Genomic DNA, 25860 nt, shown 5'->3' with positions numbered 1-25860 from the left:
GGATGCCTGCATGGCTCAGTTGGTTGGACGACTGCCTTCGGCTCAGGTCATGATCCTGGAGTCCCTGGATCGAGTCCCACATTGGGCTTTCAGCTCCATGAGGAGTCTGCTTCTCTCTCTGACCTTCTCCTCGCTCATGCTCTCTCTCTCTCACTGTCTCTCTCTCAAATAAATAAATAAAAATCTTTAAATAAATAAATAAATAAATAAATAAAAATAATGCAGATAAAGAAGGAGAGTATGTAAAAAATGGCATGTCACATGCCTTAAGTATAACTAGAAAACAGAAGACATATGACATCAAATCATTTGTAGTAATAGAAACACTCCAGCCAACTTGCTGAATTGGAGAATTGGACAGACACTGAAGATAGTGTGCAAAAAATATGGCTGTTACAGATAATTTCATATTTTTTATAACTTTAGGAAAGAAACCATGGTATTAGAAAAAAATTTAAGAGTTTATTAAGACAGTGTTTACTCATTCACCATTACAGTATGCAATACAATATTTTTATTATTCAGAACAATCAGAAAATAACTTATATTTTATAATAAATCAGTCAGAAAGTGGAACCTACAGACAGTTTGAAGGAAAGCCACAACATGATTATTTTCAGTTTAAAGAAAGCTTCAACAAAGTGCTCAGCCTTGCAAGCATCTCTGAGATGGATATGGGAGGATATTGTAGAAGTTGAAATTTTATTTTTTCTTTGTTGAATCTTCACGATGACATCCTTTCATGTTAATATATATTTTCATTTCTTTCTCAACAACACTGTTAAGTAAGTTTTTGTAAACTTGTTTTACTTGCTGGTTCACCAGGACATAAAATAAAGGGTTCAATGTTCAGGGCGGGGGCAATTGAGGTGTTGAGAATAGATGCTCCTTTGGTCAGTGATGCTCTTTCTTTTGCTGAAGGCTTGACATACATGAATATACAGCTCCCATAAGAGATGGAAAGGACAATCAAGTGAGAGGAGCACATGGAGAAAGCCTTTTTCCTCTGACTAGCAGATGGGATTCTCAGGATGGTGCTAAGGATGCACAGGTAGGAGAGAATCACTAATGCCAAAGTGAAGAGCAGAGCGACAAAAGCAAAGTAAGAGCCAGTCATCTCCAAAAGCCATGTGTCTGAGCACCAGAGTTGTAAGATGGGGAAACAGTCACAAGAGAAATAATCAATTACATCAGAACACAGAAATCTAGCTGGAGGATGAATGTGAGTGGTGGGAAAATGGTAAGAAATCCTCCTAGCTAGGACCCAAAGACAAGCAGGGTGCAGATTTTTTTGCTCTTGATGGTGATGTACTGAAGAAATTTGCAGATGGCAATATAATGATCAAAAGATATGGCAGTGAGAAGGAAAAAATTTCAGAAACACCCATGAAGATAAAGAAAAATAGTTGAGCTAAACAATTGTTACAGGAAATGGGTCTTGATATTTATAATGATTGCCCCCCCAAATCTTGAGATAGAGACACTGGTGAATGTGATTTCTAAGAAGGAGAAATTCTGCAGGAAGTAATATATAGGAGTCTTGAGATGACATTCAATCAAGATGAAGATGATGCTGGTTAGGTTTCCAGTGACACTTAATACATAAATCACAAATAAAAAGATATCGTTGTGGCATCTGAGATGCCTAAGGGAATGAACTCTGTAATCATTGTATTATTTCTGATGCTGCTTTTTATTTTCTTTAGGCAAAATCTACTGTTGAGAAATAAAACAAAAAGAAAAAGTAGAATAGTAAAGGAATCGAATAGTAGAGGAATAAAATAGTAAAGGAATTAAAGATTTAAATGTTCATATTTGCTTCTTTTTAAAATTTTTTTATTTAAATTCCAGTTGGTGGGATGCCTGGGTGGCTCAGTGGGTTAAGCCTCTTCCCTTGGCTCAGGTCACTATCTCAGGGTCCTGGGATTGAGTCCTGCATCGGGCTCTCTGCTCAGCGGGTAGCCTGCTTCCCCTCTCTCTCTGCCCATCTCTCTGCCTACTTGTGATCTCTCTCTCTGTCAAATAATAATAATTTGCTCCAATATACCTTCTGTCCCTCTCTTTCTTTCTTCTTCTTCTGGGATCCCAATTATTCTAATATTGCTTCATCTGATGATATTACTTAATCTCTTGATCCCCTCATGATCCAGCATTTATTTATCTCTCTTTTTCTCAGCTTCTTTATTCTCTATTATTTGGTCTTGTACATTACTCATTCTCTCTTCTCCCACATTTATCCTAGCAGTTAGAGCCTCCATTTATGATTGCTCCTCATTAGTAGCCTTTTTGATTTTGACTTGGTTAGATTTTAGTTCTTCTATTTCTCCAGAAAGGGATTCTCCAGTATTTTCTATGCTTTCTTCAAGCTCAGCTAGTATCTTTACATCAGTTCTGACATCTTACTAATGCCCATATTAATTAGGTCCCTAGCAGTCAGTACTGCCTCTTGTCTTTTTTTTTTTTTTTCTTTTTGAGGTGAAGTTTTCCATGTTTTCATTTTATCCAAAGAAGAATAGATGAATGAGAACAAGAGAACCAACTGCTAAAAGAGTAACAACAACCCCAGAAATATATACGCTAAAGAAATCAGAAGAGACAGGAAACCAGGGGAAAAAGAAAGGGGAAAAAATAGAGTATCATCAGGCTGGTTAATAGAATAGACACACAGAACTAGATTTTGGGTGTATTTTGGTCTGTTAGAAGAAATTGTCTCCCAAAATTTTAAAGAAGGTAAAAAATATATATATAGTTAAACATGATGAAGGGATGCAATATGACTGTAAAGATGAAAATTGAAAAACATTTTTAAAAAATAATTGATAAAAAGTTTATTGAGAAAAGAATTTTCTCAAAATTTTTAAATTTAAAATTGCTATTTAAAAATTTTTTTTTTTTAAAAAAGAGAGAGAATGTGATGAGGCAGAGCACTAGAATAAAGCCATATACTAGATTTATGGTATATTTTTTCTGTTAGAAGAAATTGTATCCCAAAATTTTAAAGAAAGAAAAACATATATATACAAAAAATAAGGCTAAATACATTGAAGGGATAGTCTGTGACTGTAAAAATGTAAATTAAAAAGCTTTTAAAAAGCTTTTAAATTAATTTCAACCATAAGATGGTTGAAAAAGGAAAGAAGAAAAATTCAAAAGAAATAGAAAAATAAAAAATGATAATTAAAGAAATTAACTTTTAAAAGACTAAAAACATGGGAAAATTTTTAGGTGTACAGTTTACGACATTAAGTACATTCACTTTGTTGTGCAATGATCACCACTATCCATCTCTAGAATTTTTCCATCATCTAAAACTGAAACTCTATACCATTAAACAACAACTCTGCATTCTCCCCTGTCCCCCAGCAGAGTTTGGTACCACTGTTCTACTTTCTGTCTGTATGAATTTGGCTATTCTAGATTCTTCTATAAGTAGAATCATATAATATTTGTTTAAAAAAAAAAAAAGGAATCATGGGACAAAAGCCATGAATTTTATGTGCTATTTTCCTCTAGCACTGGAGTTTTAGAGTTCTCATTGATTGGTTAACTTGGTCTTGGCTGGATATTCTTGTTGATCTTCTCGGGGTTGGTCCTGTTGCAGTGATTAACAAATGTGTTTGCCTCAGGCAGAATTGTACCTCCCTTGCCAGGGGCCAGGTTTAGTCATCTGCTCTGGTTTGGTCTTGGTAGCTTTTGTTCTCTGAGAGCTTTCAACGCATCTTTGGAAGATGAGAATGAAAATGGTGACCTCCCAATCTCTGGCCCCAGTGGACCTAAGAGCTCAGGGCCCCACTCTTCAGTGAGCCCTCAGAGAAAAGCAGTCAATCACTCCTCTCTCCCTGGTCTCTGGCCGCACTCCATGATTAACCGGCCTGTGACCAAGCTTTAGTATCTCTGGCACATGGCCCTGTTTGGAGTTTCCAAACCCAGCAGATTCCTACCATGAGTTCCCATGTCATTCCTCCCTGGGGAGGAAGGGAAATCTCTTTGGATCTGTTGTTTTCTGGGTCCCTGCTTGAAGAATAGTGGCTCTACTATGCTACAGATCATGAATTAGGATAACCCAGACCTTACAGCCCACTTCTCAGCTCTGTCTTTGCAGCCAGCTTCCCCACTATGATACTTAGGAGCTCTGTCACACTCAGGCACCCCTGGTCTTTCTGTGACACCGAGGGTCTTGAGACCACACTGTCCCAGTGAGGGTTCCATACCCCTCCCCACCGCCTCCCCCACCATCCGACCGCTTAGCCACTGGAGTGATGTCCCTCACCAGAGTAGGATTCTATAAGTTCTGATTTTGTGCTCTGCTGGCTTGGTGTTTGCAAATTGCCTCAGATACACTTCTCTGCATATCCTACCTTCCAGGAAGTGACCGCTTTTCTGTTCACGGGATTGCTGCTATTCTTTTCCTCTATCTCCTGTTGAGTTTGTAGATGTTCAGAGTCGTTTGATAGCTATATAGATGGATTCCTGGGACACGAGGAAATTTAGGTCTCCTACTCCTCTGCCACCTTGCTCCCAATTAATTTTATTAATTTTTTTCTTCAAAGAATGAGCTCCTGGCTTCATTGATATGTTCTATTGATTTTTTTTTTTTTTTTGGTTCTTTGTCATTTTTTGGTTCTATGTGATTTTTTTGGTTCTATGTAATTTTTTTTCTGCTCTAGTATTTATCATTTCCTTTCTTCTACTGGCATTAGGGCTCATTTGTTGTTCTTTTTCTAGCTTTTTAAAGTATGAATTTAGATTGAGTTTTTTCTTGCATCATATAGTAGGGCTGTATTGGTGTATACATTCCTCCCAGAACCACTTTTTCTTTTCAAAAGGGTTTTGGGCTAATGTGTTATCATTTTCATTTGTTTCTAGACATATATATATATATATATATATATATATATATATAGTCATTACGTCCAATGGGTTTCACATCTTAGTTATTTTTCATTTTTCATTTAGGGCTGACTAATTTTTAGCTCTTCTATCTCTGTGGTAGTGGCCTCCCTGAAGTCTTGTATGCTTTTCTTAAGCACAAGTAATATCTTTATGATTATTGCTTTAAATTCTGGATCAGGCATATTACTTATATCTGTTTCAGTTTGATCCCTGGCCATGACCTTTTCTTGTTCTTTCTTTTGAGATGAATTCCTCCATCTTGGCTTCTAGTCTACATCTCTTCTTCTGTGTGTTATACAATCTTATTATGTTTTCTGCTCCTGATATTAACATATTTATGAAGAAGAATTCATATAATGTCCATGTCCAGTGCTCCAGGATGTGTCTCTGGTTGTGTGCTGTGTGGACTCTGCTCCTATGTTATGGCAGCTCTTTTCCTCAGGTCAGTCCTCTGCAGTGTTTCTCCTTGTATCCAGTAGGGAGTGTTTGGACCTTTGCCAGAGTGTGGTTGAGTTTTAACCAAGTGTCTTCTGGTCTGCTTGCTAAAAGATACCTGACGCTATTTCCACTAGAGCTGAAGCTTTGCAGAATTCTAGTCAGTAGATGTGCTGTGTGCAGTGGTTTGTGCTAGTCTGAGGGCCCACCAAGCTGGTCCTAATGACCTACATTGGTTCTTTGGGAAAGGGTCTTTCCAGTCTGGGACTAATACTGATATCTAAGATCATTTTAAGAAATGCTTATCTGTCCAGACGCCTGTCCAAGTCTGTAATGTCTCATTTGTTCTCTAGATCCTTCTGAGGTTTCAGAGTTTTCAAAGGGAATAATATCTACTCCGAATTACCAATTAATTTAATATGTTAATGAGCTTACTAAAATTCTTTACCTACAAAATTTCTGGGAGGGAATTATTCCACTTTCCATCATCTGTCCTTTTTATAGTCATAAGATACTGATTCTTTTTGGCTGTATATGCTGGATGCTAACTTTCACTCTAAAAAATTTATATTGGGCACAACTGAAGCATAAAGTAGATCTTCTCAGTGTTAAGACACATGAAATAAAGTGTTTTAAATTTTGTACAGGAATGATTACATGATGTCCTGATATTGACTATATTAAAGTGATCATTAAAAGATATTTAGATAAGAACATAAAACCATCATGTGGTCCTATCAGTTACCAATTAATGTTATAATGAACAAAAATGTATGAAACTCTTACTAAATTGTAGCAGTTTTAAGAATGTCTTCATTTATGTATTTCATATAAATTGTGTGGCTTAATTTTATTCACATATACCATTGAGCATAATTGAGATTACTTGAATAAAGCATAAATTTACCCTATTAAAGCAAACATATATTCCTGAAAGAAAGTATTAAAGACATATTTTGTGGTAACTATGACTGGTTTAGGCAAGGTCACTTTTAATGGCTTCTTTAATTTGTTTAAACATAAGTGCTTTTTCAAGTGTCTTTGCAATCTGTTTGTTCTCTGCCATCTTGTATTTATAAACAAATACTTGAAATATTGAAAATAAAAAATAATTCCAGGAACTTCTCTATAATTTCATACAAAGGGCATAGATAATCTCATTTCTACACCAACCCAACTTTCACTAAGGATCGAAGGTTCCAAATTACCCTATGATTTGTCACTTAAAGAGGTATTATTTTAACACTTAAAATGAAGCCAGTTATAGTTAAAATAAGGGTTAATACAATGTCTTTCCAAGCTTGTTGGGCAAGATGATATGATCTTAGTAATGTTAATGATTCAGGCTAGCCATAATTTTATCTGCTTTCTTAACAATGGATGCAGGGGATTAGCTGAATGGATAAACAAAAGGTACCATGGCGTTTTGTGTTCTCAAGACACCAGCATTAACCTGTAGTCCAAATTAGGACATAATTTAGATATAATATTTCAGCGATAATGACCTGAAATCAGAGCAGAAAAATAATAGAAGAGTTTAAATTTCTATAATAGTCCATAACTGCACAAGGATAAGAAACTTAACAGTTGGGTAACACAGAATAACAATTTCGCAATAGCAGCAGATTAATTTGTGAACAAGTGAATTTTTTTCTCTAATCTTAGGGAAAATATTAAAAATTCATTGTGTTGGTTTAGACTGGGGCTGAGGTCTCTATCCTTCTACACCATAAGTGATGTCAGATTTGCCTTTATGTTTTGTATCTTCCCACTGAATTGTGACATAGAACACCTGACCATGATTAGAGTCATTACCGATTATTCATTCAATGATAGCTTCTTGGATGTTTATTATGTGTTGGGCTAAGCTTCGTTTTGGAGAATACAAAGATGCTAGCGACAGCTGTATGTGTAATTTTCTTCTTACAGCAAAGGGTGAGAATTCTACATTATTTTAGAAATCTCAGATTCTTTTTTTCGTATCTGATAGAAACAACAAACACTCCACTCCACTCATCTTCTTGTTCACTGTAATGATCTGAGAAGACATCTATAATATTTAATTTATATTCATTTTTAAGACATATTTAATTCCTACTGAAACCAGGATACAGAGGAGTAAGTGCCCCTTGCTCTGGGCTTCCAAAGAGACCAGGTTTGGCCACTCACTGCTGACAAAATACAACGGCAAAGAAATGCATGGTGGTGAAACAGGAAAGGAATTTATTTCAGTGACACTAACACCAGGAAGACAGTGGACTAACATCTCAAAGACTCTGTCCAAAGTGCCAAAGTCCTCCCAGACTTAACAAGGGAGATGTGGGAAATGTGAGCTGGTAGGGGAAGGCAGGCAGTAATTGAAATTGATCATTGTCTTGGATATTCTTGTGGAGTCTTGCTGACGGCACAGTTCTTATGGCTTGAGAGGTTAATTTCAGTTCCCATCGTAGAAAACCCAGTCATAGAAAATTATTCAAACAAGGTATCAGAGGAGAACAATAATAATTTCAAGAATTATTAAATTCAACAATTTAGAAAGGAATAGGCTTTTTGAGATCTCCATCCTTTTGTTGATTAATTTAACAAATATTTTAGTAAGTGGCGGCACTATGGTAAGCCCTTTGGTAGGCAATAATGAACAAAGTATCCCATTTTCTAGCAAAATGTTCATAGTCTGTGAAGATCTAGCATCGAGAAAGATGACATTCCAGTATATGGTGAAACTTCTAATCATATCGATAAGCATACAGTACCATGAGGCTCATGTCCTATTTGACTACAAATTGCAGCAATACAAAGACAATTTTATAGATGGAGGAAAGAGGGCAATGAGAATTTCAGGACTTTAGCGTTGGAGATCTACCATCAGACAGAGTGGTATAGGGCACGATGAACACTAAAGAGATCTGATTATTTAAGTATACAAAGACTTACTGTGACTCAAATCAGACTGATGGAGAATGACTAAGTATTATCTATCAGTGAGAGAATCTGTTGCTAATCCCATATTCTATGGTTATGGCTGCAGTTGTTGTTGTGGATAACTCAGTGCTCAATCCAAAAATGACAGAAACTCTTGCCAACGAGAAATGATATTATCAAACTGGCATATGTTACATCTGAGATTACCAGTGGAAGAGTTTGGGATTCTAAGCTTCTTTAGTGAAAGCAATTTTCTGCATGAAAGTTTAGGGATTTAAGTTTAATTCCAAGAGAGTAGTTGTCTTCTGAATTTTTATTTCCTAAGATATTTCGGAGAGAAATCCCCAAAAGCCAAAACTGGCATTTTAGATGAACTTATTTAGTACTCTTGTGAAGAAAGTGCTTTTGTGGAAAAAATAGCATCCTATTCTGACATTCCAAGATTTTTTGGTATATGTTCATGTTGCAAGATTTCTCACCTCCCCCAGCAATTGGTACAATGGCTTCTTTGTGGGGAACAGCTTTGATCTGAATCACTGTTCAGATGCATATTGGCCATATATACATTATTTGTTTCCTATTAATATCTGTCTCTTTCTTTAAAAGGAGGAGAAAGCATATTCATTAAAGGGATTGTTAATATCTTTTGGGGGGTAAGCAAAATGTTAAACAGAGTTTAAAACATATAATGTTGCTCTTTTCATCTTGTTATTGTGTCATGAGGCACCATGAGCAGCAAAGTCTCCAAGTGACACTTTGTACTGGTGGTGTGGGAAGTCCTGAATGGGAATCAGTGCCAGTGTCAGAAGTTCCTGGAGCTGCAGATCAGCTTGAAGAACTATAGCCCACAGAAGGACAAATGCTTCTCAGACATATTAGGCTCAAGTCCACTCCCTGCCCCAAGTTTTGGGGGACCGGCAACACTGTGATGAGTCCAAGGTTGTGGATATTCCCCACATGGACACTGAGACACTGAAGAAACTCAACAAGAATAAAAAAAAAAAATAGTCAAGAAGATGAGCAAGAAGTGTGATGCCTTATTGGCTTCAGAATCTCTGATCAAGCAGATTCTACAAGCTTTGGGTCCAGGCCTGAATAAAGCTGGCAATTTCCCTTCCATGCTGACCCACAATGAGAACATGGGGCCCAAAGTAAATGAAGTAAAGTCCACAGTCCAATTCCAGATGAAGAAGTTTCTATGTCTGGCAGTGACTTTGGTCACATGAAGATGGCAGATGATGAGCTTGTGTGCAACATCCACTTAGCTGTCAATTTCCAGGTGTTGTTGCTTAAGAAGAATTGACAGGAGGTCTGGGCTTTATACATCAAAAGCATCCCCAGCACCTGTACTAAGGGACGTCTCGATAAACTTCAGTGCTAACATTAAAAAAAAAAAAAAAGAAAGAAAGAAAGAAAGACAAAAATGAAATATTCATATGAGAATATGAATATGAACCATATGAATACGAACCATATGAATATGAACCATATGAATATGGTTTTATAACATAATTTTTTTCTGTGCATAATGAATTGAGTCAATAAAATCAGCTTCTCATGGAAAGCATAAAAGAGAAGTAATGACTCCTTTCAGTTTTCTCTTTCTCTCCACATTATTTCCATTCACTTCGCTCACTTTAATACCTGTCATTTGCAATCATTATTCTCTTTGCCCAGGATATTCATTTATTAATATTTTTTACTTTTGTTTGGAATTCTTATTGCATTATTGCAAATGCTGTGAGCAGTCCTATATTTTATATTCATATGGCCCTGGGTATATGTTTTTATAAAAGATTAATAATCCCATACCTAAATGTCTACCTTTTTATCTGTTGCTCAAAATCTTATAAGGTGGTGATGGTCTAGTTTAATAATCCAAATGGATAGTGCATGCTTGCAATGTAGTTGCTTTCAAAGTCTTTTCAGAAATAACATCTGAATGATTTTCCCTACAAGAATTAGGAGGAAATTATAAGAGACCCTTAATCTCAGGAAACAAACTGAGGTTTGCTGGGGAGTGGGGAGGGAGGCGTGGGGTGTCTGGATGGTTGACATTGGGGAACGGTATGTGCTAGGGTGAGTGCTGTAAATTGTGTTAGACTGATGATTCACAGACCTGTACCCCTGAAGCAAATAATGCATTATATATATATTAAAAAAAAATGCGACCACAAAGGCAAAGAAGACACAGAATGTGAAGAACTGAAAAAAATCTTGATCATTTGTTCCTATAAAGCATTAAAAAGTCCAATAGGTAAGAAAAAAAAAAAAGAGGAAGAAATTATATTTGTGAGTTTCCTCATCTATAATTATAATATATTATATATAATTATATATAACTTTAAGAAGCTGTTAATATCCACATAATAGGTATTAAATATAGTTATTGGTTTTTCTTTTAGTTTACATAGTTTGTGCATGAACTTAATTTGTCAAATACATCACAGTGTTTCCTAATGTAAATTGATAAATGCCTGAAAAAGTCTTAGAAATCTTGACTGTGGTCATTGATATAAATTCCTTCAAAATAGATCTGAGATAGTAGTCGATATGGTGTGGTAGCAGGGTAAACGAAGTGTAAGAAGAATGTATGATCCACAATGCAGTAATGAGGGTAAAGTGAACCTTGCTGGAGAGTCTTGGAGACTATCATAATCCTATTCTCAAAAACCCTTCTTACAGGGGCACGAGGTTGGCTCAGTAGTTAAGTGTTTGCTTTCCATTCAGATCATGTTTCCAGGGTCCTGGGATTGAGCCCCACATCAGGCTCCCTGCTTGGTGGGAAACCTGCTTCTCCCTCTTCCACTTCGCCTGCTTGTGTTCCCTCTTTCACTGTGTCTAACTCTGTCAAATAAATGAATAAATATTTTAAAAAAATTCTTAGGAGAGAGTGTGACTTTATTTTTTTAAACAGATGTGATAATGACCAAGAAATAAAATAAAGGTGAAAATTAAGATAATACCCAAAGCAGACAAGGTTCGTCTTACGCATGTGACTTTAGGGTTAAAAAGAATCGACGTTTAGCAATTATTGTGAAACTGACACTAATTGTGCTAAGGCAGGAAAACTGACATTTTCTTTGACAATGATAACATTACCTGGCCGATAGGCTTCTCGTGCTTAAGGTGCTGCATTGATCAAGTTAAATTTTAATTTCATGTTGTTTTTCTCCCCCACTAGAATCTGAGATAAGTTAGAGCAAGAAACCTCCTTCTCATCACTGAATCCCCAAGGCTTGCCATAAATAAGAAAAGCCGGAATGAATTCATTAAACATTACAAAGTCCTTTAATGTAATAATCCTAATATTGAACATGAGCTTTTATTCATAATTTACTACAAGTGAAAGTCAGGGTGAAGATGAAAGTAACCCAACTAGTCTGGGTTTTGAGATGAAAGGAAAGTGACTGAAATGCCAGTTCTGAAAGCTGCAATCTCTGTACATTGAACTTTCTACCTCAATTTCATCATGTTCATTCACCTATAAATTGGAAGCAATAATGTTCGCTTTCTAAGAAGTTTTGTAAAATAAATACTGCATGTGATTTGCTTAATACAGAGTAGTGCGTGTAGAATATTATTAGTAGATGTTATTTCTCTTCCGTACTTCCCAAAACCCTAACGTCAGTTCTAGATGCCACAAATAAAGCTCGGTTCTCCAGAAAGGTGAACTTCCAGTGGCTTATCATAGTTTCATCCATTTTATATATCTGGTGTGTTTTTACATTGTCTGCTCTTTGCCTATTTTTTAATTTTTACTAAGAGCGATTAGTAATTAATAACACCCCATGAAATTGTTGGTAGGATTAAATGAGTCAATACAAAGAAAACAATAGCTTTAGAAGGTAGGAATTGCTGAAAACTTTTGTTATGTTCTACCCCCTTCTAGCTCCTTTCTCTTCCTCCTCATTAGCATCTTAATTATTATAAATGATATAAATATTTTTAGTATGTATGAGTCTCTAATCTTTTAATATTTTGAAGTACAAATTTGGATTTTATTCCCAGTCCTCTGGTGATTGTGTTTACTTGATTTCATGGAAATGAGAAAGGGAATCAAAGTTTTCTAATAACATTCATTTCTATTACTGGGTAAGAATGAAAAGTTCAGAAATCCATATCAATCCTGACACTCTTTCCATCAAAGTAAATGCCCAGTTTCTCTTCAAAGGCAAACCACTACCATTCAAAATCACAATCATTAACCCAGATGTTTTAATGCATTGAACCCAGAATTTACAGAAAATTCTGAAACAATATTCAGTTCCTTAAATGTATTGAGGTCAAGAATTGGAAAGTTTAATATGGGAGTGGAAAAATGGGGAAAATACATAACTTTAGTAAAGAAAAGGGAGTTTTGAGAAGTGTGAATTTTAGTATTTACAAGAACATCATACTTTTAATGCTCCTTATACTTTCATTTACTGGAGAAAAGCATAACCTTTTGGATAGTGTCTTTAAAGGCTTGCTTTAGTTGCTGGTTCCTGAGAGTATATATAAATGGATTCATCATAGGAGCAACAGAAGTATGCAGAAGAGCCACTCCTTTGATCAATGATGTCTTTTCTTTTGCAGAAGGGTTGGCATACATGAATATGCAGCTTCCATAAGAGATGGAAATGACAATCATGTGTGAGGAACACATAGAAAATGCCTTTTTTCTCTGACTGGCAGAGGAAAGTTTCAGAATTGTTCTAATGATGACATGTAGGACAAAATTATTAATGCCAGAGTAAAAAGCAGAATCACTATGGCAGAGTAAAAACCGATCACTTCTAAGAGCCATGTGTCTGAGCAAGATAATTGCAAGAGGGGAAAATAATCACAAGCACAGTGATCAGTGGCATTGGAGCCACAGTAATCTAACTGGAGAAAAAGAATAGTGGGAAGATATTTAAGAATGCTGCCAGTCAAGCACAAAAGACAAGTAAATTGCAGACTCTTTTGTTCATGACGGTGGTATAATGCAAGGGTTTATAGATGGCAACATAGCGGTCATAGGACATGGCAGTTAGAAGGTAAAACTCAGTTATTCCCATGAAGATGAAGAAAAACAACTGAGCTGTACAATTATTGTATGAGATCGTCTTGTCTCTGGTGATAATTGTGCCCAGAAATCTAGGAATACAGACAGTTGTAAAGGATATTTCTAATACAGAGAAGTTCCTGAGGAAGAAATACATGGGGGTCTGCAGATGGGAGTCAACCAAGGTGAGAGTGATGATGGTCAAATTACCAGTGACGCTTAATATATATGTTATAATTAAGAAGAGAAAAATCATAATCTGAAGCTATGGGTCATCTGATAGCCCTAGAAGAATGAATTCTGTGGGTACTGTGCGGTTTTTCATTGCCAATACTTTCTTTCCCCCTTTAGAGCAGAAACTGTGTGTTCCCCTGTAGGACATAAAAAGTTAAAACAGGATTGAGGTTAGAGTACAGAATCTTAAAAATATCCACAGTGATGAATAATCTATGAAACCCAAAAACAAATGTTTTCCTTCAGCAACTCTCCAAATTCTACTCGACCTCACATTCAAGTAATACATATTATTTGAAGTTAAATACGGACTTTCTTTTGTTGAAAATGCACTGTCATGGGCAATGGATAAAAAAAAAAAAATCTTATGCTAACATTTAAGCAGAAGCTACTTATTTTAATGTTTTTAAAAATAATATTCTAATTATTCCTGAAAACATTTAGCTCCTTTTTTATAAACATGAAAATACTCTAATTGACATTTTTCTTTTCCTCAATATTATAAAAACTAGTCTGGATTATGGATAATCTAAATACAGGGTTTCAAATCTCACTGGAGTTATTTAGGCCTACCTCCACATTTTATATTTGGAGACCTACATTGTTTAGGAAACTTTCACAAGGTTAAACAATTAGTAACCATAGTAATCATCTCACTGTAGAATGCGCATGTTTATCCATGGGAATGTTTTGTTGGCATTCTCTCATAAAATTACTTTCTTAAGGGTTTGGTTGATGCTATCACACTCATAATTTTTTTTTTTTTTTGCTTTATTGATAAAAAGATCAGAAGGACAATAAGGTAACCTTCTATTAGTAAATTAAATAGTTGCTAGAGTAGTTGAAATCATTCAATGCATAATCCTTTTCTTTTTTTTTTTTTTTTTGTTGTTGTTTACAATACTGCTATGGAAAATGAACAAGTGGATGGTCAAAATAACATCAACTTGGAGGCAGATATTCTTTCCAATTTTAAAAGTAATCTTGTTTTTGTGACTGAGTACATGTTTAAATTAGAAAAAAAATGAACAACCCAATATTTATTTCTGTGTTCCTACTTTAGGATTTTATTAATAGTCTCTTGTTAGTAAGCAATTATTTAATTTTTTAGAAGATTTTATTTATTTGACAGACAGAGATCACAAGTAGGCAGAGAGGCAGGAAGAGAGAGGGGGAAGCAGGCTCCCCACCGAGCCGAGAACCCTATGCAAGGCTTGATACCTGGACCCTGGGAATATGACATGAGCCGAAGGCAGAGGCTTTAACTCACTGAGCCACCCATGCACCCTAGCAATTATTTAATTTTTAATATTATAATGGTTGTAAATCCACAAACATATATGCAAACATGATCTTTAAAACAGTTAAGTAAAATGAAGATTCCATATATTATATTGAAGAATAAATAATTTACTTACTTCCTGATTCTTCTTGATGACCTAGTCTCAATTATTATCATCTGATTTGCTGAAACATATACACAATTTCAGAGCTGGTAAATCGAGTTAGCAAAATATTTGGTTTCTACTGTGCTCTCAAAAGAAGTGTGTTGATTTTACTTTTTCATGGTTCTTCGGGATTATAATTCTCTTTGACTCATGGTATCCTTATTCCTGATACCATAAAATGCTGACAACATTTTATTATAATTCAACTCATTCTTGCTTTTCATGTCTCTCTCAAACTCCACATGCAAATTCAGTTACACCTTGGTTGACTACTACTTTTCCATTTGCCTCTTTTCATATAATACAAAGCACTTTTTTATTTTTCTTTTCTTTTCTTTTTTTTTATTTTTACCCAGGTGAGAGATTGCTCATCACCATCAATCTGGATTGGGAAGGAGTGTGCATTGTATTTACTTTGGTGCCTGATGGACCCAGTAATGCATGAAATGTAATTTTACAACGACCTTATTTAGGCTAACTGGGCTAATTTGCCCAAGCCTTTATCCCATGCTCAGCACAGCATACAAATATGCAGTTGGCCCTAAATGATAGTTTTCCTAAGTGTGTTGCTGCAAAGCACTCTTTATTCAACCATTTTTCTTTCTATTCATGCAAACATTTAAAATCAATATTTGTAATTCTATGATCATACATCTATAAAACCTAAGTAATATTTTCCTTAAGTTCATGGACTGCTATATTTTCCTGCAAACACTGTTTTGAGAAACAGAAAATATGGAATGTTCTTCTCTATGTCTGACAAACAAATGGAACTGGACTTATTTTATCTGCGTATTTTTGTTGGCCTGGGGGAATTCATTAAGTAAAGAGATTGCCAAGAAGAATCATTAAAGACAGAGGTGAATCCTTTTTATAAATATTGATTAAGAAGTACAAAGAGCAAAATAACAAATAAACAAATGGCAAGATCCTAAGTATGGGAAAGCTTGATTTAGAATTTCACACTTCTATTGCTTCTCGGCCTTTTGGCTAAGATCAAGTGTAGAATTTCACTCTTCTGTGATTGCATAAGGAATCCACATTTTTCTTCCTGAAACTGGACTTGTCTTCAGTATAATTAGTGTGCTGTTATCTCTTGAATTTTGGCAACCTAGAGAAGAATTATTTATCAAGACGAAATGGTGGAAAACACTGCTGTGGATTTCTAGTATGACATTGTCTTCTGAAATGGACAACCTCTTTTTTTTTTTTTAAAGATTTTTTATTTATTTATTTGACAGAGAGAGAGATCACAAGTAGGCAGAGAGGCAGGCAGAGAGAGAGAGGAGGAAGCAGGCTCCCTGCTGAGCAGAGAGCCCGATGCGGGACTCGATCCCAGGACCCTGAGATCACGACCTGAGCCGAAGGCAGCGGCTTAACCCACTGAGCCACCCAGGCGCCCCGAGAAATGGACAACCTCTTAAAGACTGATGAGGAGGTTTATACCTATATTGACCCTTTGAATTTAAGGAAGCCATTCCTAAGCCCCTCCCTAATGTGGCTTTAGCCTTTGATGACATTCTTCACTGTGTTATTTACTTCCATTAAACAGTTATTTATATTTGTGCATATGACATCTTCTCATATTGAGAATATTATGAATCAATAAAATAAATATCTGGAAATCTGGCATTGGATATTTTGACTTGTTTATTTCCACATTCCTTCAATCAGAGACATCATTTTTATTACTAGAAGAGTAAAGTAGTATAGAAATATAGAGGTGCCTCGGTGGCTCAGTGGCTTGGGCCTCTGCCTTCAGCTCAGGTCATGATCTCAGGATTCTGGAATCAAGCCCCACATCAGGCTCTCTGCTCAGCAGAGACAATACATAGATGCTGAGATGTGTAGAATTTATAACTGCTACACATTAAAATAGGCGTTGAAAATATTTATTCAAGATATTTCAGTGGAGATGGTGAAACTGATTCTCTACTTGTGAAAATTCTATTCCTTTGCCTTTAGTTTTGTATTCAAATAGCAATTCTTTTTATATTTTATTCAGAGCTTTTATTGATTACCAGGCACTGACCATAAAATTATCTCATTTTTTCAAACAAGCAGACAATACAAAACCATCTGAGGTCAGTGCTATTATTATTCAGGTAAAGAAAGAGTCTGATGCAGAAAGAAGTTAAAGTACCTGATGTCCACCATTTGTGTGTTTGGAGCAATACAATCTTCAGTGACTCACAGGGAAAGGGAATGAATTTCTATCTCACAAAGCACTGTACTTCATGAAATATCCTATTAGACATGTTTCTTCTCCATGCCTTTTCTCAAGCTCCTAGATACTGGATTATCTCTCCCTTTCCTCCTTGATCAATCACCCTCTCACTCTCTAACTTTCTACCCTTACTGCTTTATTCCTAGTTCCTAATAGCTGTCTAGCTTTTCTCAAGGCCTTGGAATAATTCACTTTTAATGAAGACTGATTACACCTGTTACCCTCCTATCCACAAGCTACTAGGCATCTGCTTTTTAATAATTTGTCAATTACCTCCATGTATTCTGAAGTTGATGAGTGATTATGTTTTAGGTCAATGAAACATCGTTCAAGCTACCAGGTTTCACTCTCCTCAGAGAGTGGAGGATGGATTTTAATTACAAATAGTGGTTTGCTGTAACATGTTCTAAATCAAAAGATAAAATTTATTAAATCAAATGGCTAAAGGATCCAAATCTTTTAAGACTTTCTCTAAAACCTTAACTGGCATCGTATTACTGAATATTTTCGGTATGTATTACTAATCATTTTCAGTGATATACTATCATGCTTTATAGGGAAGCCTCTCCACAAGATGTCTGGATGGCCTTTTCCTTACTAACTACCATGATTTTATTGAGATATTATTTTATAAATTGAATTTTTAATCTCAGAAGTGTATCGATTGACAGATGTTGTTGGACCTGATAAGTTTCTAGGTGTAGCCCATATAGTTAAGAGAATCTTTTTTGTGTGTGAAAAAAATAAGGGTTTGCATCATGGAAGTTCCTACCATTAGAAAGTTCCAATGCCAACCTTAACAAGAATTGTTTTCAATAACTTCAATACGCATCAAATCAATTGATTTTTGCATAGTTGTCAAAAGTCCTAATGTAAAATAAAAGAGGAAAATGAACACCAAATGTCTTAGAAAATACTCAATTAATTATTCCTTTGTCATACAAAATGTCTAGTTATGATAAAATGCACATTTTATTCAATCACTGTTTTAAAAGCTAATTCAGTGTTATGTACATTATTACATGTGTTTATGTTGGGTAAAATATTTAGTCAGAACAGTAGCATTGCAACCATTCTAAATTATTCAAATGTATTTATATATTAAAACATGTTTATCAAAAACCCACTACGTGGCAGATGCCAGTTCTAAGGGAAGAGTATTAGTGACTTCTGGTAAAAGTCTAACAACGGCTTCTCAGGGGGTGGAGGTGAGGGGCTGATCTGTAGAGCTGATCCTGTTCCAGGAAGTGAAGTCTCTCACATGGCAGGTTTCAAGCTACTGATGTGGGCTTTCTGAATGCAGAATTGAGAAGACACAGCACAACTGGCTTTTGGGAAGCATCTAGTCAGGCCCTGCACCCTTCTGTGTGGACCACAGCATTTTGTCTGCAGGGGAGTTGGAGATCTCTGCTCTCCTGGGCTCAGGGATGTGAGAGAAAACAGACAATAAGCAATGAACATAATTAATTCCTAAATTATAGGGTCCTTTATAAATTAATAACTGTTTTGTAAAGAAAGAGAAAACTGAAAAACGTTGGAAGTGGGGGGCTACTATAATTGTATGTAGAGAAATTGGGGAGGACTTATTGAGATGACATGCATATATCTGGAAGAGGAGTGTTGTCTGGTTTAAATACAATCTAGTGTGAATGCACTAAGGCCTTAGGAGGAAACATCATATGATTTGCTAAGAAAGATATATTTTTTTCTTCCTTTCCAATATTAGTAAATGTATTGGTGCTTGTCCTGCTAGTCTCCTGGATAGAACATCCAGTATAGTACTGAATAAACACAATGATAGTGAGCTTGTAACTGAATTTTGTTAAAATGATTTTTCTATGAACAAAGTATATAATGAAACAAATAAGGTTTTGCATCATTTGCACTTAAATGAATTGTATTTGTAAGGTATTATATCAAAAGAGCCAAAAAAGGTATCAGAAACTTATTATCTTAGGTGTTGATTATCAAAAAGAGCAGTTTAAAGTCAAGCATTTAAATACACTACTAACAGGCACCTTGGTACCTCAGAGAGTTAAGCCTCTGCCTTCAGCTCAGGTCATGATCTCAGTCAATTAGAATTGAGCCCCATGTGGTGCTAAGCAGGGAGCCTGCTTAACCCCCTTCTCTCTCTGCCTGCCTTTCTGCCTACTTGTAACTTCTCTCTCTGTCAAATAAATAAGAAAAATCTGTTTTAAAAAATAAATACACTATTAAGAAACAGCAAATGTGGGGCACCTGGATGGCTCAGTGGGTTAAAGCCTTTTCTGTCGGCTCAGGTCCTGATCCAAGGGCCCCGGGATCAAGCCCTGCATTAGGCTCTCTGCTTAGAAGGGAGCCTGCTTCCTCCTCTCTCTCTCTCTCTGCCTGCGTCTCTGCCTACTTGTGATCTCTGTCTGCCAAATAAATAAATAAAATCTTTTTTGTTTAGTTAATTTTTTTTCAGCATAACAGTATTCATTATTTTTTCACCACACCCAGTGCTCCATGCAATCCGTGCCCTCTATAATTAATACCCACCACCTGGTACCCCAATCTTCCACCCCGCCGCCACTTCAAACCCCTCAGATTGTTTTTCAGAGTCCATAGTCTCTCATGATTCACCTCCCTTTCCAATTTCCCCCAACTCCCTTCTCCTCTTTAACTCCCCATATCCTCCATGCTATTTGTTATGCTTCACAAATAAGTGAAACCATATGATAATTGACTCTCTCTGCTTGACTTATTTCACTCAGCATCATCTCTTCCAGTCCCGTCCATGTTGCTACAAAAGTTGGGTATTCATCCTTTTTGATGGAGGCATAATACTCCATAGTGTATATGAACCACCTTTTCCTTATCCATTCATCCATTGAAGGACATCTTGGTTCTTTCCATAGTATGGCGACTGTGGCCATTGCTGCTATAAACATTGGCGTACAGATGACCCTTCTTTTCACTACCTCTGTATCTTTGGGGTAAATACCCAGTAGTGCAATTGCAGGGTCATAGGGAAGTTCTATTTTTAATTTCTTGAGGAATCTCCACACTGTTCTCCAAAGAGGCTGCACCAACTTGCATTCCCACCAACAGTGCAAGAGGGTTCCCCTTTCTCCACATCCTCTCCAACAAATGTTGTTTTGGCCTTTCTAACTGGTGTAAGGTGCTATCTCAATGTGGTTTTAATTTGAATCTCCCTGATGGCTAGTGATGATGAACATTTTTTCATGTGCCTGATAGCCATTTGTATGTCTTTTTAAAAAATCTTAAAAAAAAAAAAAAAAGAAACAGTAAATATACTCATATTTGGTATCTAGGAATATTTATGTCTTCAGGCTTTTTTAAAGAACTGATATGATTTATGTGTTAATTAAGGAGTTGCTAGAAATATGGGCTACTTCATGTTTTCCATAAATAAGTGTGACTTCATAATTGCATTTTAAATTGGTAAATTATATGGCACAGAAAATTTTAAACGGGGTACTTCAAAAATACTTGAGACTTCTCAAAAAGAGTAAATACATCACTTTCTTAGTGATAGTTTTTTACATAGTTACTAAGTATGCTATCATATGGAGAGGATGGTACATGTAATATTCCAATAAGACTAAGTAATATTCACAGTTTTTGTAGAGTAAAATCAAAATAATGTTAAACATGACAATATTTTCTGAATTCCTTCAAAGAATGTTTCCTGGTAAAATCATAAAATGATTTTAACTCATTGATCTTACAGTGTCTTTTTGTCTTTCTTTGATTTTCTAAGTTTTATTGTGAAAAAAAAAAAAAAAGGTATTTAAAAATATTTCGAAGGAAATAAGGTCAGTCTCATAGTTACAGAGTGAAAAGACTATCTCACAGAAGAGGAATGCATGAGAAAGTGATTGAAATTTAAGTGGAAATATATATATATTCAAATATATGTATATATTTGATATTTGTACATATATCTACATATGTATATATGTATTTTACAATATTTCTCAAATATCCTCAGTATTTTGCTGGCAATAGAAATATAAGCAATGATACAGAACTCTAGTGAAACTATGTGGATATTCATAGACTTTTGCAGGGCCCTGATTCCTATTTACTTGTTCTTGAGTATGTCTTTAATTTATGACAACATTTTAATTTTTTTTTATTTACTTGAGAAAAATACAATCTTCTTTGCCCTGTCCATGAAGGCTCGCTTGACTTGCTGGTTTCTTAGGCTGTAAATAAAGGGGTTCAGCATGGGGGCTACTGAGGTGTTTAGCACAGCAACACTCTTGCTCAGAGACACTCTGTCTTTTGCTGCTGGATTAATGTACATGAAAATGCAGCTGCCATAGGAGATGGAGATGACAATCATGTGGGATGAGCAGGTAGAAAAGGCCTTTGTCCTCTGACTAGCGGAAGGAATCCTCAAAATTGTTCTAATGATATATATATAGGACAGAATTATTAATGCCAAAGTGAACAGTAGAGTAAACACAGCACAGGAAAAACCCACTGTCTCTAGGAATTTTGTGTCTGAACAAGAAAGGTGTAGTAAGGGGAAATAATCACAGGTAAAATGATCTATAACGTTGGACTTACAGTAATCAAGCTGTATGAACAGCATGAGTGATGGGAATATGATTAAGAATGAAGCCAACCAAGAGGCAAAGACAAGGAGTATGCAGACTCTGGGATTCATGATGGTCATGTAATGCAGAGGCTTGCAGATGGCAATGTAACGGTCATAGGACATGGCAGCCAGAAGGTAAAATTCAGTGACTCCCAACAGAATGAAAAAAAACAACTGAGCCATACAGTCATTAAAAGAAATGGTTTTATCTCCTGTAATCAGGGTGCCCAGGAACTTGGGTATGCTGACAGTTGTGAATGAAACCTCTAGCAAGGAGAAATTTCTGAGGAAGAAATACATGGGAGTCTGGAGGTGGGCATCCAGCAGGGTAAGGGTGATAATGGTCAGGTTCCCAGTGATGCTGAGCATGTAGGTGATGAACAGAAAGACAAAGATCACCCCCTGAAGCTGTGGATCATCTGACAATCCCAGGAGGATGAACTCTGTTATTTCTGTGTGGTTTTTCATTTCTTTTCTTCTTTTGTGTAGATTAGAGGAGAAAACACAAACAGAAGGATTAGAGAAAGGGGATTACATATAGGAAGCTGCTGGGGTTGGTCTGTGGAAGTAAACTAATTTAATTTAGTTTAATTTAAATTAATTTAATTAATTTAATGTAAGAGAACTTTAAGAAAACTTAATAAAAGTAGGTGACATGTTTTTTTTTTTTTAAGATTTTATTTATTTATTTGACAGAGAGATTACAAGTAGGCAGAGAGGCAGGCAGAGAGAGAGAGGAGGAAGCAGGCTCCCTGCTGAGCAGAGAGCCCGATGCGGGACTCGATCCCAGGACCCTGAGATCATGACCTGAGCCGAAGGCAGCGGCTTAACCCACTGAGCCACCCAGGCGCCCCGAGTAGGTGACATGTTTAAAGTAAATTTTTAGCTGTGCCACACTCTGTGTTTTACATAGAATGTTTCTTCATGAAACCTTCATTTCACTGATTGGGAACTGATTCTAAAAAGATTTTTAAAAATCTTATCTGCAATACATGCCCTACATGAGAAGAACAGGAATTTTAACCCAGGTTTTTCTGAATATTTGATAACTGGAATAGAAATGCTTCCTGTTGACTCTTCAGAGTAATTCCCTGATGGATTCCCTTCCCATTGAGAAAATCTTTGTCCTCTTCCAACCACAAATTGTCTCATTTCCTCATTTCTGTCACATGAATTAGGTGAATTATTACTTAGTATTGTTAGTATTAGTATTAGCATTATTACTTAGAAGTATAACATAGAAAAGACGGTATGTTTATAGGGAGGTCACTCAACTGGGGATGTGACCAAAATTTGAAAGTCAATGAAGTTCAATTTTTAACATTGTGACAAAATTCCAAAGTTTTTACTCTGGTTCACATTCTTCTTTTCCAACCTCCTGTACCTTATCTGAAGCCACAGTTAATGAATTCTTTGACATGATGTCCTCGGACTATAGACAGAAGGCATGGTAGAAATTTAGCAGGTCGATTTACACATTCATGGGCTAAAGAAGCAATGTATTTATATCTAAAATTATTTTATAGAACATTTTTTCTTTCAGAGTTTCTTCTATCTAAATGTTGTTGGTATTATTCTTTATATATGAATTCTGCTTTCTATCCCATATTATAATTTTATATATTTCCTTTTATCTACATTTATAGAAGCTTTATTAGGTCAACACCTTGGAGTACAGGATAAGACAGCCCATGAACTCCCTTTATATTCTTTTCCTGAATAATAATAACTTAAATAATACAATGCATTTTAAAGTGAAGTTAAATTTTTCTCAGTAAATCAAACCAGTCCATTATCATATCCCTCAATCTGTGTATTCTCACTAAATAGTAAAGTGTTCAATTCAGAGTCATGAAGGAAGTTTTGCAATAGGATATTTAGTTTAAGATGTAGACTTATTGATTACTGGTATATAATACATCATAATACTGTGAAGTTTCTTGATCTCTTTTTCCCCAACATGTCTGAGTTCTCTTTTCACTCACTTCACACTGTTTAGCAAAGAAGTGTTGCTGTTGATTAACGCAAATTCCAAATTCCAACGAAGATGGATAGTGCCAATGCTATGGCGAAAGCATGTGAAAATCACAGGAAATGAACATTTCTTTTGCTATTTCTCAGGACTAGAGGAAGCAGGCTGAAGGGCTTTTAAACAGACATCACAGTGACATATTTTGTAAACAAACTTATGGCAATTCAAATGTATGATCGATATTTCAATCATAGCAGTCATTTTTCTCAATGAATAATCCTCAATAATTAACACTGTGTGTACACTCTTTGATCTGTAAGTTATTTCTGTGATGTTTTTGGTAGAGTCATGAAAAATATATCCAAGACTCTAAAAGATTATTTCGAGCTTTCCTTCCTAACTACTTATCCAGGTTTCTTTTACCCAGTCATATGTAACTTATGTTCACAAGATTTGTGGTCCCATTTGCTCCTTTCTTTTCTTTTTTTAATTTTTTTAAAGATTTCATTTATTTATTTGTCAGAAAAGTAGGCAGAGAGGCAGGCAGAGACAGAGAGAGAAGGAAGCAGGCTCCCCACTGAGCAGAGAGCCCGATGCGGGGCCCGATGCGGGGCTCGATGCGGGGCTCAATCCCAGGACCCTGGCATCATGACCTGAGCTGAAGGCAGAGGCTTTAACCCACTGAGCCACCCAGGGGCCCCTGCTCCTTTCTTTTCAATGAATTCTACTCTGTCATGGATATCTATCTAATTGTTGAATCAAGTGTGTCATTCATTGAAAGTGAAAATTAACATATTGTATAAACAAGCTACTTACTATTTTCACCCACAAATTAACACACAATTTTCTAATTCTCTTTCTCTCTCACGTGACACTCCTTTTCTTGGTGTTAGATTTAGATGTGAGGCTAATTTGTCAAATAAGAGAACAAAATATTGGTTTAATGTGGTATCTTGAGTAATAATTTGGTTTTATAACAACCACTAACTTTTTTTTTCTGGAATGATTCACTCCATTCCTGACCATGTTTGCTTACAGCTAATGTCATGCAAGAACTTTATGGTGAATATAAAAAATCTCATGAAGGACCAATTTAGTTTCTTTTTTTTTTTCAGATTATTACTTTAGTAATGTCTCAGAATATTCCTCAAATTGGATCAGAATCTTTTTTCCCTCAGTACCCTGAAAAAAATTACCTGTTTTTTTTTTCCTAATAGAAAGGGAGAATTTGGATCCCAAATCAGATCAAAGCATCAACCAGTATGAATAGGAATAATGAAGGGAAAGCAGTAATCATAAATTACTCTCAAAATCTGTAGGTTTTCATAAAGATATTCTACATATATCCTGATTATCTCAATTTGTTAACTAGGTATCTATATTTGGGTATAATTTTTAATGTAAAGAAGGAAAGGAATTCTTCAAAAACATAAAGCATCAGACCTTAATATTTATTTATAAGGAATGATACTATTGGGGCACTTGTGGGCTTTGCCTTCAAAGAGAAATGGATTGAAAATGCAACTCATAGTATTGTGACTTTGGACAAGTTACTTAATCTCTCTGAATTTTACTTTTTCCTTCATTTAAAAAATAGGAATAATAATTCATGGAATAGTCATGAGGACAAATTTAAGAAAAAGTAAAATTAAATCATACAAAATCTGTATAAAATGTACTCCCAAACAGTGGTTAATATTATCTTTATTCTCCCCAAAATAAAGTCAATGAACATATTTGAGGAATATAGCCCCACGTTAAACACCAAAACCATTTTTGAGACAGTGAAAGACTGTATGCACTTATCTCATTTACTCAGTGTGAGTTATCTATGTTAATTTGAAGACACTGACAATGAAAGAGATTAAGTATAATAAGCAAGATCAGACATCAGATGTTAGTTGATAGTAGAATTGGAATTCCTAAGTCTTTCTGCTTGAAACCAGCACATTTACTACTTATTAAACATGTATTCAATGAGGAAGATCAAATTGAGAGACAATAATTGTATGAAAAGTAATAGAGGAATAAAATATTATGACAAACAGGAAATGTAACATACTCATTTTTCATAATCCTTGATAAATACAGCTGACATAAGAAACCCAA

At 35.6% G+C, this 25860-nt stretch overlaps 1 protein-coding gene and 3 pseudogenes across 1 annotated transcript; 1 reads left to right on the top strand and 3 right to left on the bottom strand.

Moving 5' to 3' along the window:
• Nucleotides 1-781: 781 nt before the first annotated feature.
• On the bottom strand, nt 782-1347 carry LOC131839746 (olfactory receptor 6C3-like; annotated as a pseudogene).
• A 7631-nt stretch (nt 1348-8978) lies between these two features.
• LOC131839745 (large ribosomal subunit protein uL1-like) lies at nt 8979-9631 on the top strand (annotated as a pseudogene).
• Nucleotides 9632-12670: 3039 nt separating this feature from the next.
• On the bottom strand, nt 12671-13604 carry LOC131837881 (olfactory receptor 6C3-like; annotated as a pseudogene).
• Nucleotides 13605-21308: 7704 nt separating this feature from the next.
• Nucleotides 21309-22247, bottom strand: LOC131837880 (olfactory receptor 6C1-like). Its single transcript, XM_059183541.1, has one exon. The coding sequence runs from the start codon at nt 22245-22247 to the stop codon at nt 21309-21311; it is 939 nt and encodes a 312-aa protein (XP_059039524.1).
• Nucleotides 22248-25860: the final 3613 nt, after the last annotated feature.

This window comes from Mustela lutreola, chromosome 8 (genome assembly GCF_030435805.1).
Source record: "Mustela lutreola isolate mMusLut2 chromosome 8, mMusLut2.pri, whole genome shotgun sequence".
In the NCBI taxonomy this organism is placed as follows: Eukaryota; Metazoa; Chordata; class Mammalia; order Carnivora; family Mustelidae; genus Mustela; species Mustela lutreola.
The sequence above is the reverse complement of the archived record's forward strand: the minus strand, read 5'-3'. Positions and strand labels throughout refer to the sequence as shown.

What these genes read in the sequence shown, in the direction of transcription:
- LOC131837880 (XM_059183541.1), bottom strand. Translation starts at nt 22,247, where the DNA reads ATGAAAAACCACACAGAAATAACAGAGTTCATCCTCCTGGGATTGTCA.